This window comes from Cornus florida, unplaced genomic scaffold, assembly GCF_030987335.1.
Source record: "Cornus florida cultivar Cherokee Brave unplaced genomic scaffold, ASM3098733v1 CherokeeBrave_3.0.0_Hap2_Chr06, whole genome shotgun sequence".
NCBI classification, from domain to species: Eukaryota; Viridiplantae; Streptophyta; class Magnoliopsida; order Cornales; family Cornaceae; genus Cornus; species Cornus florida.
This window is the reverse complement of record NW_026775576.1, coordinates 22,864,638-22,881,743: the sequence shown is the minus strand read 5'-3', so window position 1 is coordinate 22,881,743 and position 17,106 is coordinate 22,864,638. Positions and strand designations below refer to the sequence as shown.

The 17,106-nt window shown below is 34.6% G+C and overlaps 1 protein-coding gene across 4 annotated transcripts; it reads left to right on the top strand.

The window, feature by feature from the left end:
* The first annotated feature begins 1,726 nt into the window (after window positions 1–1,726).
* LOC132311187 (B3 domain-containing protein Os02g0598200-like) lies at window positions 1,727–12,504 on the top strand. Of its 4 annotated transcripts, none has more exons than XM_059808979.1 (7): window positions 1,727–1,989; window positions 3,599–3,764; window positions 6,515–7,493; window positions 7,621–7,755; window positions 7,899–7,961; window positions 8,062–8,207; window positions 11,774–12,504. In XM_059808979.1, the coding sequence occupies exons 1-7, from the start codon at window positions 1,943–1,945 to the stop codon at window positions 12,023–12,025; spliced, it is 1,788 nt and encodes a 595-aa protein (XP_059664962.1). In that variant the 5' UTR covers window positions 1,727–1,942; the 3' UTR covers window positions 12,026–12,504. The 4 variants fall into 4 exon arrangements, with proteins under 4 accessions (XP_059664962.1, XP_059664961.1, XP_059664963.1 ...); XM_059808978.1 differs by having other exon boundaries at window positions 3,590–3,764; window positions 7,624–7,755; XM_059808980.1 differs by having other exon boundaries at window positions 3,602–3,764; window positions 11,774–12,503.
* Window positions 12,505–17,106: the final 4,602 nt, after the last annotated feature.

Genomic DNA, 17,106 nt, shown 5'->3' with positions numbered 1-17,106 from the left:
CGTGCACTTGTGTATATATATATATATGTATACACAGAGAGAGAGAGATGGTGGGAGTGATTGGTGGTCCGCGATGAGGGGTGGTGGTGGTGGATGGTGGGGATTAAGGTAAGGTTAGGTAGTGGTGGTACATGAGTTTTTTTAGAAAGAGGGAATTAAAGCTATTGGTGGGGGAGGAGGTGGCGGTGGGGTGCTGTGTATGTGTTTATAATGGAGGTGGGTGGGTATTTGTGGCGGTGATGGTAAGTATTGGTGGTGGTGATGGAGGTGGGTGGTGGTGTGGTGGCGGCACAGGCGGATTGAAGGGGGAGCTTGAACCCCCCCCCCCCCCCCCCCAAAAAAAAAAAAATTTAGTATAGGTAAATTTAGCCCAATCTCAAAACAAAACAAATTAGTAGTATTAACTCTCCAAATATTAGCTCATCCAAACAACCCCAAGATCTAAGCCACAGTTTTAAAATAGAGGCCCAACCAAACATGCCCAAGCCAAACAAGCCTTAAAGCCCGACTAAAGAGCCAGAGCACAAATCAGAGAGCTCCCTCTAATATATCTAAATTTCTAGTCTTCTATGTAGCCTAGACTCTCTCCTTCTAACTCTATTTCAATATTTTCTCTAAAAAATTTCAACTCTTTCATCTTTCGATCATCATTCTTCGTTAGCGCCCCCCCCCCCCCCCCCCCCCCCCCCCCCAAATCCAAACCCAAATTGACAATTCTTGGATTCGTCCTTGGGTGGTGGTTATTGGTAATGGTGATGGGTGGGTGGTGGTGATGGTGGGTATCGGTGGCAATGATGTAGATGGGTGGTGGTGTGGTGGTGGGTGTTGGTAATGGTGGTTGGAGAGAGAGAGAGAGTAGAGAAAGAAAGGAGTTCAATGGAACATTTAAAGGTAGCGGGGGTATTTTGGACTAAAAGAATAAAATTTCTTATTTGGTAATTATTTTAGTTTGGTAGCTCTTTCACCCATATATTACTTGGATACGGTCGTATTTGAAATATGTGAGACTTAAGTTGTCGAATTTTAAAAAATTTCCTATTTTTTAACCTCCCAACTTTTATTTTATTTTTTTAGCTTTTAATCTCTCTATCTCTCTAGATTATATTACACAAATATCATTTGTCCTATTTTATTGAAAAAAAGAAAAAGAAAGATTGTTTCATAGAAACAACTTATTGACAACCCACAATGAATGAGAGAATTTACCCAAGAATTGATACTAACAATTAATTGTTGGGTAAAATAAGTTTTGAAGAAAAATAGTAAAGTGTGGGAAACCAAAATTTTTAGAGCAAAAAATTACTTTTATTGTTGTTAGAATAGTGTAATCCATAGAAGAATGTATTTCTTTTATTTTTTATTTTTGATCTGGCAAGAAAGTAAGTAATTAGTTAGTGGAATTAGGAAAAAAGAGATTCGAACTTAAAATTATAACATACGGACACTTAAGTCCGACCTTTTGCCACTAGGAGAAGACCGCCACTGTTCTTATGTTGATGAATGTTTATTTGATGCATATTTAAGTTTTAAAGATTTGAATAAAACATATCTTTTTTTAAAAAAGAGAGATGGGGAAGCAGAGTGACTCGGCACAAATTTGCTTCATTGTCATTTGGTCCACCAGTTGTGGTGGGTCCCACAGCTGGGCTTCATTATATACCAATTGAAACGACGTCGTATAAGTAGATTTGCAAAGAATCACCAAATCTAAAAAGGTGTTCTTGGATGGTACGTACTTCGACTACATCGAGACTCCAGGTCTGATGACGGAAAAGACTGCTTCGGTAGCAAGATAGAGAGAGATTTTCTCTAGAGAGAAAGAAACAGAGGACACCCAACTTTGATTGCCTATCCACCACAGGAGAGAGAGAGAGAGCTAGCCAACGAAGAGAAAAAAAACCGATACGTACACACACAGTACACACAGAGAAGGCTTGATCTAATGTCCACTAAAGGCTTGCAAAAGTTCTCAGTACTTAATCGTCAAAAGTGAGCTCTTTTCTCGATCATTCAACTCTTCCTTTTTCTTCCTATATATACATGTGTTTGTGTGTGTGTATATATATATATATAAATTTGATGTGTGTATTATGCATTTGCTTTTTATCAAAGTAATCTTTAAACCTCCCTAATTAGGGTTCTAGGGACCTTGTTTGGGATCATAGATGTTCATGCGGCATTGTGCCTGTAATCTTGAATGATAATACTTTTTGTATTGTTGATTTCGAGTTCTTGCGCATGTATTATTTTATTTTATTTTGGTAACGGATAATAAATCCACCCTCTATCCACTTTAGATGGTTTGCAGACTCCGAATATGTACAATCACCCCCAAACCACACATCAATTTAAGCCCTAGTGTTTTTGGGCCTCGCGAGAATCAAACCTAGGACGTTGTATTAATGTGGTTTACACGTGTATTAATGTATACTTGAATAATAGTTATTCTTGAATAAAAAAGAGGTACTTTGACAATTGCGAAAGATTTTTCCAAGTGAACCAATTTGCCTTTTGTTATGATGGGTTCATAAACAAGCTTTCAAGAGATTATATATATATGTTTTAGGGTAGCATGCACAAGCACAATATGCACTAAAGGTCAAAGGGGATTTGAATTACTAATAAATCACCAAAATGGGTGGATGAACAGGGATGCAACTAGGAATTAGTTTCAGGGGCACCATATTAGACAGGATAAAATAATCATTATTATTATTGTTATTATTTATTTATTTTTTTCCAGCTGACCAGTGCAGCAAGACAACAAGCCAAAAAATAGAAGTGTGGTGATAGTGCAGTAATCAAATTTTATATATTATTTAATAATTCGAAAAACAATTGTTATAAAAAAATCGAAAACATAAAATACAGATATTAAGGGTCCTTTTGGCAACAACTTACCAATACTTTTACTTATCAAAAAAAAAAAAAAAAGGGTCCTTTTGGCGACAAGTTCTATTTCGCATTTTCTATTTCATATGAGGTAGAAACAGTAAATTTTTTTTTTTTTTTGGTGTGATTTATTCTGAAACAAAAACATGTTTGGTAACTAATTTGTTGCACATAGTGAAGAAAAAAAATTAGAGAACTTTGAAGGGAAAAAAAAAAGAGTTTGATTGAATAAAGGGAATGTAACTTTTTTGAATAGAATAAAAAAAATTATTCAAGAAGAAGAGTAAGAATGAAAACAAAGATAAAATCAGAGTTTTTATTTTATATTTTTTTAAAAAAACAGCAATTTTGGGGGACCATATAATTTTTTTTAATAATATCCCTGTGTTGTTAAGAACTTGGTGGTGTTGTTGGAGTGGTAATGGGAGGCACTTTTTATTTTATTTTAAATTTTAAATAAGCAAATATCATTGAAAGAACCATCAAGAGGGGAGCTCATTCCGAAACAACTTCACAACAGCCAAAAGAGAATAATGGGAGGCACTTTATTGCACTTGTTGAGAAATAGCTGACCCATCTATGCCATATATTTAATGCAGTAGGTATTGTTATACTTGTTTAAGTTAGATCTTCTTTCTTTGCCTTCCTTTCCCTTTTCATCAATTTTGTTTCACACAAATATATATTTACTTGCAAGGGTTTGCAGCAGAGCAGGTTTTAGCAGACAAGAAGACAAGATGGGTTGCAATGTAGAAGCATGCGCAGAGTGCACCCAGAATTGTCAATTGATTCATGGGAAGAAGAAAGACTCATCAGCCACCATTACCTCATTTTTTAAAGTCATGATCGGCGATGATTTTTCAAAAGTTCTGGTATAACTACATATCTCCTGTTTTTTTTTCTCTTTTAGTTGATTTAATATGTTGCTTTATATGATTTTAATGTTGCTTCTCTTTTTTTTTTTTTTTTCCCTTACTTATTACACATCTATCCACATATTTCTTCTTTCTCTATATTATCCTCTATTTGTTTGATCTTACCCTTCTTTCACAGGCTCATTTTTAAAATTTCTTTTTGCTGGTTAAGTTTATATCACAAAGTACACGTTTGTTAACTTTTGACCTTTGGTATTGATGTGTTTTATTTTTCTATTTGATCCATAATCTAATGCCTTTCAATGTTAAATAATTGAATTTTTTTTATGGCTGCATGAAATAGAAAATTTTCTTCTGTGTCTTATTTTTTTTTTTTCAAGGAAAAGTGTGTTAAATGGTGGCACTCCCTTTCATAATTGTTATTTTTTTTAGGAAAGATGGTACCGCAATAGGGGTTTTGTTTATTGCACATGCTTATTTGCGCATACAAATCAATAATGGATTTGATCATTATTTGGCTTGGTTTGTTGTATGCTAAAATCTTTGCTGCGGTGAACAATCTTGCTGTAAGATTGAGACCTCAACTGGTTTTACTGCATCATATTATGTCAATTGGTTGTATCATCAATTGCAGTTGGACAAGTTTGAATTGGTGCCATATATTCTTACACGTTGTATGCTTGGAAATTTTCTGGCACAAGAAGCAACTTTGGTTTTTTCTGTAACAAACTGGTTGTGCTGGATATATGACGTTATTTTGTTGTGTCGAGATATTATTAACTGCTAGATGGTTCTTGCCCTTAACTAAAGCATATTGTGTTGAACACTTTGAATTACTAAATAGAATCTAACTTGGTAATGTATCTATATTGCTAGTAGAAATTAAATATATTTTTCAATCTTTTTTTATACAAGTTTTGAATATATTATTGAAACAGGAAATAGTTGAGGACGAGGGAGGGGGAAGAAACAGTTGTCAACTTGCTTGAACTTTCTTTCTCTGAGATTCTTCGTGATGTATATGCTGTGTTTTCTTTTTGTATTTTCATAATACTGAGATGGGTCTTGTGAACTCTCTGGGAGGTTCTTTACTGTACTGTGATAGTAGAAGAATTTCCAGGTTACGGTTTATGAATAATTAATTACTAATTATTACCAAAATCACATTACACAAGCCAAAAGAAATGGTGGAAATCAAATGAATGCCATTCAGTTTGTGAAGGTGCAATTTGTAAAGATGTTACTACCTTTGTTTGACACCGAGTTTTATTCCAGTCCCAACTAAGGACTTGTTCATCTGAGAAGGTAACTGCATTGACTTTTAATTTATTTTTTGGATTAAATACAATGACCTTTCCTAATTACACACAGCTGAAAATTTTGAAATATCTTGCAATGACCCCCTCTAACTGATAGTGGCTTACTGATGTCAAGTTTTTTTTTTTTTTTTGAGTGATTTTACCTTTATACCTGGAATATTTTAACAATAAAAATGGCAAAATACCTTAGCTTGTGAAATGGCAACTTTGTCGACACTTATAAAAGCAGCACTTAGGGTTTTCTGTTCGTACTCTGCCCCCAAGGATTTCCACCTCCTCCCGCCATTGCCACCACTCTCTCCTCTCTCTTCTTCCTCTCTCCATTTTCTCTTTCCTCAGGCATTGGACCATTATCAACTAACATTTCTTCAGCCGCCGGACCATTATCAACTAACACTGCTTCAGCCAGAGATCTCAGCACTGTATCAACATGTGACCTTTCATCTTTAACTAGAACTTTCTTAGTGACATCTGCACCAAAATTGCTCACCGGCCTTTCAAAGTTGGACAATTCATATAAAGAGCTTATGCCTTCTCTTCGCTTGATTCTTGGATCTCTACCAAAAGCTAAAGTATTTTTCATGACCATTGGTACTTTTTCTACATCAATCATATGACATTGGCTTTCAGTTATTTCAATCTCTGACTGAGATACAACTGAAGGTACTGGAATACTCTCTGTTCATTGAACCCTCTATCAACTGTATAACATGGTCCATCTTTGGCAATAGAATTGCTGTTTGTCCTCATTCTTTTCTTTCATCCACGGCTCTTTTCAGAGAAACCTAGTTTATGACACACACTTTTTCCATAGATTTGAACAACAAAATGGGATCCCGTGATGTAACTGAATAGTAAGAAATCTCCAACTTCCAGATCATGGTCCAATGAGAGAGCATTCCATCGAAACGCAATGGAGCCACTAATATTGGATACTTTTAATATCTACCGCTGCCCAATTGAATCTTCAAGTTGAGTCTGACCCAGTTCTGATTTTTGAATCCCAGTTCATAATTTTGATCATGTCCAGAGTTTTCTTCCCTTTCTTGTTTTTTTTTTTTTTTGAAAGGTCATGTTGAGATTTTTCAATATTACTTAGATAATGATAGTGTAAAACAGAGTAATTTTAGCTCTAATTATGGAGTTGTTCAAGATGTAGTTGAGTCTGAATGTCTGATTCTGTGAATGTATTAAAAATAGAAAAATTGGTGAATCAGAGTTGAACAATATCCTAGATTTTTTTTTTTTCCCTGAATAAATATCCTAGATTTGAATGAACTGAATCAATATGAGATGGATGCTGTCACTTCTATGTTTTTGCAATGGAAAGGACCTTAATGGCTTTGGTATGCGTACAAGCATTTAAAGTTCTGGAGATTTTTCCTTACTATCCATAAAACTTTTCTAAATTGTGCCGTTCTTTTGCAGTTCTTGCCTCCAAAATTTGCTCGAACTGTGTCAGCTTTGGTTGGCGAGAAAACTTATCTTGAGGATTCAATGGGGCTGCGGTGGAGTGTAAAAGTATCCAATAGTGGTGGTTCCATTGCATTTGAACAGGGATGGCATGCTTTCTCATTGGGCCATAATCTGGAATCAGGAGATTTCTTGGTATTCAATTACATCAAGGGATCCCATTTTGTTGTTCAAATCTATGGGAAAAGTGGGTGCCACAAACTAGCTGAAAAGAGCCGTGGACGTAAGAAAATAATGAGGACAAATAGTGATTCTATTGCCAAAGATGGACCATGCTATACAGTTGATAAAGGTTCAATGAACAGAGAGGTTTCCAGTACTTCTGTTGTATCTCAGCCAGACATTGAAATAACTGAAAGCCAATGTCATATGATTGGTGTAGAAAAAGTACCAATGGTCATGGAAAATACTTTAACTTTTGATAGAGATCCAAGAATGAAGCAAAGAGTAGGCAGAAGTTCTTTATATGAATTGTCCAACTTTGGAAGGCCAATGAGCAGTTCCGGTGCAGATGACACTAAGAAAGTTCTAGTTGAGGATGAAAGGTCACATCACGCTGACACAGTGCTGAGACCTCAGGCTGAAACATTGTTAGTTGATAATGGTCCGGCTGCTAAAGCAGTGTTAGTTGATAGTGGTCTGGCGGCTGAAGCAGTGTCAGTTGATAATGGTCTGGCTGCTGTAGCAGTTGGGAGTTGGGCAGCACCTTCTGAAACATCTCACTTTGCAACAAATGCAAAAAATGATGATTCTATGAGAATGGATAAAATAATATTCATGTCTCGAAAAGATTCTGGCAGTGGAAATAGCTCTGGGCATCTCCTTGGCACATCTGCTGCGGAAGCTGCAAGAAATGGAAAAAGCCATGCTGAGATGTCGAATAGTGTTATAAAAAAATGCCAGAAAGCTAAGAGAAAGAGAGACGCACAGTCAAGTTAGTTATTTTATTAATTATTTGTGTGAAGTTAGAAGTCCTATATATATATATGTTTTGTTTTATCATTTCCTATATCATCATTATATTATTATTTTTCCTCACATTAAAAATGCTGAACCATCAGCAGGCACTGATGGAGTGTCTCAGAAGGAATGTACTTCCCTCATGGAAAGTAGTCCGAATGTCCTGCAGAAAATTACTGGATATTCAGAGTTCCATAACCTTCCAGTCTCTATTGCAATGCAAAATTGCCAGTTTGGTTTGTGTTCCTTCCCTATTTCCAATTTGCATAGTGGTTTGTTGGAGCGGGATTCTATTGTTACAAAAGCTTCATCTTTTATTTCATAAATATTGTACTTGATCATTATCCAATAAATACAAATTAATGGCTATATTAAACAGGCAAAAGGATGCAAGTGGTTAAAAAAGAGAGAGAAATGGGCACTCATGAGGAGACAAGACATGGTATTATTTTGCTTTTACTTCTTTTATTTCGTTTAGCACACAAATATGCACATACCTTGCAGTTTTTCATCTCAGTATCAAATACATGAATGAAATACAGGGAAGGAGCCAAAGATGAGCAATGAGCGCGGTCAAAGTGATAATTATAAAGGCTACAAAGTGGTGAAAAATGAACCTGTTGATTCAACTGATGTTTCCTCACTGGATGCCATCAGTTCGGTGGTGGGAGATAGTCAATCATTTCTTGTATGTTACTCATTAACTTGTTCTGTTGGTTGTTTTTGCCTTTATGCTTTTTTTATTTTATTTAATTATATGATTTGGTAATAATTGTTATCTTTGAGTTAAGTTGTTCCCGTTTTTATTTTATTTGTGAGGAATAATCTGGTTTATTTCCATCCTAGTATGTTAATTACCTGTATTTTCTTGAACCATCATGAGTAAAGAAGTTATTCTAAGATTGTCGGCTTAGATTGAAAACTTGGAATACAGGAACATTGACAGGTAAAGGGATGAAGTTAGTAGACACTACGACTAGAAGAAATTTAATATAGCTTGTTTGCAAAAGACTAAGTAGGTATGAGTGAAAGCTAGAGCATTGAAAATACATTATATAAACTTTATTTAGGGATAGTTTTGGATAAGAATTTAAAAGAAAATTTTGTTAGAATAATTAAAAAAGGGAATAGGATGATATTCGTAAAACATACTAAAGCACAATTTTTTTTTTTAATTATTTATTAAATCACAATTTTGGGAAGATATAGATGAATAAATTCATAAAATACTTGAAGGAGAGAAATCATTTATTAGAGAAGACTTTATTGGTCATGTGGGAAAGGATCTTGGAGTCTATGAAATAACACGTAGTTGACATGGATTTTAAGGAAAGATCAACGCTGGAGAGGTTATATAAGATTTTGGGGTTGCATATAATCCATGGTAGCAAAATGAACACTTAAAACCTCTAAAGGTGGATAATTTATTTATTTATTTTTTTTGATAAGTGAAAAGGTGGATAAAATATGAGTTTAGATTGATTCTTTTCAAAGTAGAAAAATAGATAGACATACATGCAAAGATTGTAATATCACTTTAGGCGAGAGTTTAACATCACTACATAGGTTGATAGTCTTACACGTGTATTAAAGGAATATCAATGAAGAGAAGGGAATTATAAATCCAAGAACCGCATGGTGGAATTTGATAGGGAATAAGGTAGAACTATTTAAGAATAGTGTTTTAAAAGAAATGACATGGGATTTAGAATGTGAAACTAAATCATTGTTGAATAAATTTAGGAAAAAAAATCATTGTTGAATAAGATGGCTGAAAGTATTTAAAGAATACGAAAGGAGATCCCTATAAAATTGATTGGAAGAGGCCATTATAAGGAAATCTGATGATGGAATGAGAATATCCAACCATCATAAAACAAAAGGCGAGCATTTTAAATTTTGGAAAAAAACTAGAAATGGAAAAACTTTCGCAAAATTTAGACATGCATAGATATAGGTTAAAAGAGTTGTGAGATAAGATGATATTTGATTAAACACTAGGTATAAAGGACAACAGGAAGAAAATATACAAACTTGCTGAGGGAGAGGATAGATAGAGATTGTAACATTATTAAGTGCATCAAGATTGAGGATCTAAAGGTTTAGTGAAATATGATACATTAAAGAATTGTCAAAAACCTAATTTGAGAAGCTGTTGAATGAAAATCGTATAGCCTTCAATGGGGTTCTTAGAGACATAATATGATGTATTTTCAATAAGAAATAAGTTTGTAATAGATATATTGATGTTCTAAAGAACAGGTATGATGAGACAACGACCATAATTAGAACAGTTAAAGGAGAAACAACAACATTCCCCATTATTATAGGTTTACATCAAGGATGACATTAAGCTCATAGCTGTTTGCCTTAGTTATGAATGAACCAACAAAACAGATTCAAGATGATGACATCGTTTTGATTTAAGGAATTAGAAAAGGGAAAAGTGATAAATTGCAGCTTTGGAAAGAAGTTCTAGAATCAAGAGGGTTTGAGATATGCAAGACTAAAACTGACTACATGGAACACAACAATAGTAAAACTAGAAATAAAATTAGGGATGTAGTCTCAGGAATAAAGAGGTACCAAAAAACAAAATTGTTTCACCTAGGCTCAACTAGACACACAGAAAAATTGAAGATGATGTTACTTATAGGATAAAGCTAGATGGATGAAATGGAGGAGTGCTTCTGGCATCTTGTGTGATCGGCATATACCTCTAAAAAATTTATAAAACAATTGCTATACAAACTCTATTGGACCGAATTTTTTGTGACCAAAAAATTCCATATTCATAAAATGTGTTGCATAAATACTAAAGTTGAGACAAAGGTGTGGTAAGATAAAAAATAAAAAGTGAACACATTAGATGTTTGAAGTAGTACTAATTGGAGTGAAACGAGAAAACTGATTAAGATGATTTGGCCTTGTCCAGGGAAGGCCAATAACTACTCTGTGAGTATATGTATTATTTGAAGTTATGGCTTTGGATCGAGCTAAATGATGAAAAAACTCCTCCAATGATATTTGGTCACAGAAGTTCTGCAAAAAATAAGTAAATAAATAACTAAAAATAATGATAATAATAATAATACATCCGTTTTACTCTGTTAAGATGAGATGAATTACAATTTAAAGGAACCAAATACCTATACCTTCTAAATATAACATCATATATCCTCTCCCATATATAATTATAAACTAAAATATAAGAGTAAAAAAAAGGGGTAAATTGGATAATTAAACAGTTTAAAAGGCCAACTATTAACATTGTTCAAAAGACAATTTTTGTGTAATCCTATTTATTCTGTCTTTTGCCACATCAGCATCCTTTATTACTCTCTTTCCACATCTAATATGTCTAATCTCTTCAACGAACTAAATTCTTAACTGGCTCTTCTAACGTTTTTAGATTAATAAATAAATAATATATGTACGTATGTAAGTAAAGCGAGGATTAGGAACGTAGAAAAGGAAAAAAAAAAAAAAATGTGGTGTTGGATCCCCAAAAAAATTGTTTCTCGAGACACTAAACTACCCATAATAACATTAAGAATGTAAAAAAAAAAAAAAAAAAAAAAAAAAAAAAAAAAAAAAAAACTTGATGTCGATATCTACTCGAGAATGAATTCAAATCATGGCTATCAAGTACCCAAAATTGTGTTGGAAACATTGAATTTACTGGGAACCAGATTTTGAGGATTCTTTCAATTTCTTTATATGTAAATAAATCCTTGCTTGGTGCATAGTTTTAAAATATATTCATTTTCCTACTTTTCTGTAAACGGTTATAATACCAATAATGATTTATGAGGGAAGAAAAGTTGATTTAGTTTTGATTCAGAACCAAACGCTTTCTTGGTGGGACCACTCCAATCCTTTCTATGGTCTTGTTTCCTGAACAGTTGGGAATGGATTTTTTTTTTTCCTTAGTTGGTACTCACACACACATGCCTCCATTGAGGCCCGAACTCGGGGTCTGGTACCGTTAGGCCACTGGCCTGTTGGTAACAATTGGGAATGTTGATGACCTACCCTAGAAATTGCAGTTGAATGACTGTAATCATCTAGCCGTGTTCCTTCATTTCCACTTCTGGATGTTTACGCTTAATGACTGGTTGTAGTCCATGTATTTATCTCACTGGTGCACCAGTGAGCACATTTTCGGGATACTTTCTACCTTCTACTTGATGCAATCATATATCCTTTGCTATTGTATTTAATCTTTTTTCACATCCCTTTAATACTCTGCAGGAGTTGCCAACAAACTTGCCATCAATTTCATTCAAGGGTAGGACAAGAATGGACAGGAAGCTTGTACTCCTTCGAGATCCAGTTTCAAGATTGTGGCCAGTTCTCTACCATGAGAAATATGGTGTCAAAGTTCTGGCAAGCGGGTGGAAAGGATTTCGCAAAGCAAACAACGTTCAACCAGGAGATCAATGTGGTTTTGCTGTTGAAGATGTACTTGAGTGCATTTACAGAGTCAATATAGTTGGTAAGTAAGATATGGAGGGCAGTGCTCTTGTGTTTTTGGTCGTGCTTGTGGCTTGAACGTAATAGGAGATCTTTTGAGGGATCAGAGTCTTCTATTGGGATGCTGCAGTTCTCTATTCTTAGCTCTCTTTTTTTGTTGGGTTCTTGGGAGAAATTGTAAATCTATGGGGGAGACGGATGATTTTTTGGACTCGAGAGTTTTGGGGCCATGTTAGGCCATGTGTAGCTTTTGTGGGATGCGTTCCTGTTTGAACGCTTTCTATTACATCTTTACTAATCAAAAAAAGAAAAGAAAAAATAGGACGAATGTCAATCCCTTCTAAGTTCCATTTCCTAGTTTGTATATCAGTAGTTCAGTATTTTGGACAAAAATGTAATGAGAATGTTAAACCAGAATATATATGAAGATTCTAGGTTTATAAAAAACACTAGTGCTCACGTTATGAGAGTTTGGTAGCCAGAATGAATCATTTGTTACATGTGTGCACGTATGTGTGTCTGTGTGTTGGCCCAATTTTCAAATGAAAGATATGATTATGTTGCCTTTCATTAGCTATCGGTGAACCAATTAATAGGTTAGATCATCTGCGGCATGTAATCTCAATTTTAGGCTCAGCAATATCATTAATATTGCAATGCTGTTTAAGCAACTTAAGAGGTGATTAGCATGAGAGTCTAATTTTGTGCATTCTGTTCATCTTCTTATTATGTTCACTTCCTTATCACCAGTGGCTGGAATTACTATGTTTCTCAGATGCATTCATTCTTCTATTACAGAGTTAGATCTCACTTTGGTTTTTTGCTCCTCTTTTTTCCCTAATTTCCTTTTGGATTAGGATGTGTTAACAAAATGTCCCTCTATCTGCTTCTGTAGATTCTAAACTGTTGAGACCTTTTATGTGTCCTTGATAGAGCTAAAGTTGGATCTCTCTCGTAAACCTTGATCTCTTGGTGAGTTGAGTTCTTGAAAGGGACACGGCGTGCTGGTGGGACGATCCCCGCCATTCTAAGTGCACCATAAAGCACCGGCGCACTAAATAGAATCCTTCTGTGTTTGGAAGACTTCACTTTTCTTGGACAATATGAATCACTCTGGCCGTGGCCATTTTGTTATTCATCTTTGATTTTCGTAGTGTCACACAATTCCCCCATGAATGTCACCTTCATATTCCAAGTTGGTCGCATTCTAAGTGCACCATAAAGCACCGGCGCACTAAATAGAATCCTTCTGTGCACTAAATAGAATCCTTCTGTGCTTGAAAGACTTCACTTTTCTTGGACAATATGAATCACTCTGGCCGTGGCCATTTTGTTATTCATCTTTGATTTTCGTAGTGTCACACAATTCCCCCATGAATGTCACCTTCATATTCCAAGTTGGTCGCATTCTAAGTGCATCATAAAGCACCGCCGCACTAAATAGAATCCTTCTGTGCTTGAAAGACTTCACTTTTCTTGGACAATATGAATCACTCTGGCCGTGGCCATTTTGTTATTCATCTTTGATTTTCAGTGTCACACAATTCCCCCATGAATGTCACCTTCATATTCCAAGTTGGTCGCTCTGTCGGATTCTGCCTATTTGTGTTCTGCACAATTATTGACAAAACTGAAGCACTGCTTCCAAGCATCCAGCATGGGAAGACATGAACACAAGTCCAGAAACTACGATGAGGAGAGATGGTTGACAAAATGGTTTGTTCATTTTCTATGAACACCTGCCATTTTTACGTTGGAAGAACAGAATCAGATCAGCAGGTGCTATATCCAGATCAAAACCCTTCGACCACCAGTCGGTTCACCATCCCCAGGGCTTCATATTCCTAACCAAAGGGCCTCACGGTCCCAATTCATGCGATGAAGTTTCGAATCCTTGGTTAACTGTCTGAAAAAGGTTGCGGATCGAGTTGACTTATGCAGCAAGTAGGATTTTTGTTAATATTTTGAGTGATTGTTTGGACCATGAGATGGAAGATCAAGGTGATAATCAGTTAACTTTAAGTGATGCTTGGTTTTAGAATATTGTTATATTGAGGAGGAGAATAATTGAGAGGGAGGTTTAAGAACCGGTAAAAATGATTGTGAATCTTACCCGTATAATTCGTTTATAACCCATTTAACTCAATATGTTATAATCAGCAGCGGCTCGTTATAAATTGGGCCTTAGGCGAAAAGTAAAAGTGACCTTTTCATATCATTATATGTAATATATTAATTATTAAATAATAATTAATTAAAAATCATCATTCTTACTTTTTGAGGGCCTTTTCATATCATAATATGCAATATATTAATTATTAAATATATAAAATAAAAATCTAGAAAAAGAGAATGTGAAAAGTTTCTTTACTTCTCCATACAACGGCTAAATATTTATTATGGTGCAATTTATTGAAAAAAATATTAAATATATATAGCGCTTGTGTAAAAAAAAAAAACGTGTATAAGATAGACAAAGAAATAAAATATTAATGAGATATTTTAGGAGATAAATAAAAAAAAGAATGAGATATTTTAGGAGATAAATAATTTCTTTGTTGGTTAAAGTTTAATGAAAGGTATTAATGATGATGAGAAGTGAGAAAACAAAAAAAAAAAAAAAAAAAAAAAAAAAAAAAAAGAAAAAGAAGAAGACTTATTTTAGGAGATAAATAATTTAGAATTAGTGTTCAATAAGGAAACAATTACAATATATCATATACTAGGTAACTATAATATTTTGAGGCCTTTTTTATTGGCTGGGGCCTTAGGCGGCCGCCTAACTCGCCTAAGGCTCGAGCCACCCCTGGTTATAATCGTAGATATAACTTATGTAATATGTTACCTACTTAAACCCAATTATTATTGATAGGTAAGTCATTTCAATATAAATCTTGTTTATACCTTATGATTTTTCTTCTTATTTTGAATATTTGAGTTAATTATGATAATTTTTTTCTATTATTTACTATTTAATTAAATATTAAATGTCTCGTTTTGATAAACAGGTCATTAAACGGATTAACACGTTTACCTATTTAATAAACGAGTTGGGTTAGCGTTGACGGTTCTTGACACGATTATTAAATGTGTTGGGTTTGGATTTACTTATTTAGTATAATACCCTTACATCGACACGATAGGATTATGCCCCACGAACACGAATTGCCACTCCTAAAATTTTTCAAACAAGAACGTGCTTTATTTGTCTCCCAAAAGACCATAATATGACTTGGGGTTTCAAGAAGATAATTTTATTCTAACCATTTTTTCAAGATTGTTGCGTGGGATCAAATTTTATAGAGGGTATACATATATATATATATATATATATATATAATTCAACAGTTGCATAAGTGGCTCTGAAGGGTGTACATATATGAGGGTGTGTGGAATATGCTGCCTTTAGCTAGGTGGTTAAGTGGTTAACCAACTGGTGCATCTATTTCCATTGCATCAAACATACCACATTTTGAACAAAAAGGCAGTTTAACACATCACTAAATTACACGATGTATCATATAATGTGCACATATGTCACTTTGTGATTTCCCTCGTAACTTACAGTTTAAAAAGACAAATCCATCCATAATTTGGAAATATCTATAAATATATCTTACGATCTCAAATTCACGATGATTCGAATTGTCATAGAGTTTCAAAATCTAGAGGGCTAATTTACGATGACTCGAATTGTGATAGAGTTTTCAAAACCAAGAGAGCTAATTTGAGAAATTTTCAGAGATTGTTTATTTTTCACATTGAGAATACACATACTATATTACACACAAGTGATTTAGGATGTGTTTTTTTTTGTTGATCATAGTTGGTTCTCATCGAAAATCCATTGCTACCAGCCATCAAAACAGATTTGTTTCTTCAATTTCAACAATCTGTGTTTGAAAAAAAGGAGGAAGAGATCACATTTTGGAGGGGTCAAAGCATTTGTGGAGTGTTCGTTAACCTACCAGCAATCTTTTTACAGGAATTAACGGAGTAAGCCTAAAGTCGAGCGTTTGGATGAGGGAGTCGTAAAGTCGAAATAGATTTGTTATTTCAATTTCAACAATCCGTGTTTGAAGAAAATGAGGAAGATATCTCACTTTGAAGAGTCAAAGCATTCGTGGAGTATTCGTTGACCTACTAGCAATCTTTTTACAGGGATTAATGTAGTAAGCCTAAAGTTAAGAGTGCTTGAACTAGGGAGTCACAAAGCCAAAAATATTCAACAAATTGGGTTCTTGATAGAGTGAAGGGATCTGAGCCTAAATTAAAGTCCAATGTACTTTACTTCAACTATAGTAAATCTTTTCGATTGTGATCGCGTGATAGTATATAGTCTCCAATATTTTTTTTTGCGATTGGATGACTTTTACCGATTAAGATTTACTCGCTAAAAAAAAACAGCCTGTCACTCGTTTAACCCCACTTTTACTTTACTTGCATTTTTTATTTTTGCATTGTGAGCTTATGAAATTAGTTTTATTTGAGTAAAATTAAATTAGGGCAAAAATCAACTAAAAGAGCAAGTTTAACTTATTCACCCCTGATTAACTATATTTATTCCACAACCATTGTGCATGGTGAAACTCACATTTTTGTACCCTCCCTTTGGACTTGTAGTTATAACTACAAAGTAAACCTCCGACTACTCACCCGACCCTACAGTGCAAGTAACATTTTAAGTCAGGAATTTGTAGAGTTGGAGGAGAAACGAACCCATACCCAAATGCTAGATATGATTGTCTAGTACTTAGAGACTCCCCCACCTACCAACTTTGCTGCCGCCCCTGCGGGTCTATTTAAATATTCTTAGCAAACTAAAAATAAGCAATTTCTGGACAACAAATGTAAGTAGGAAAAATGGTAAGGAAAGGGACAAGTGAAGTGTTTGAAGTAATGTTCGTCCTTGGGTTGCTTGCTTGCTGTACAGCGTTTGCCCACGTGAGCTTCTGAAATGTTTATGTAGTTTTTAGTTTCGGGGACACAGAGCGAGTGAGAGAGAGTGTTGCAGTTGTTTCGTGTTGTATTAATGTCAATCGCTCTCACTCTTCTATTTGCCCCCATTGGTGCAACCAAACCCTTTTTATTTCCCACTCTGGTTTTTAAAA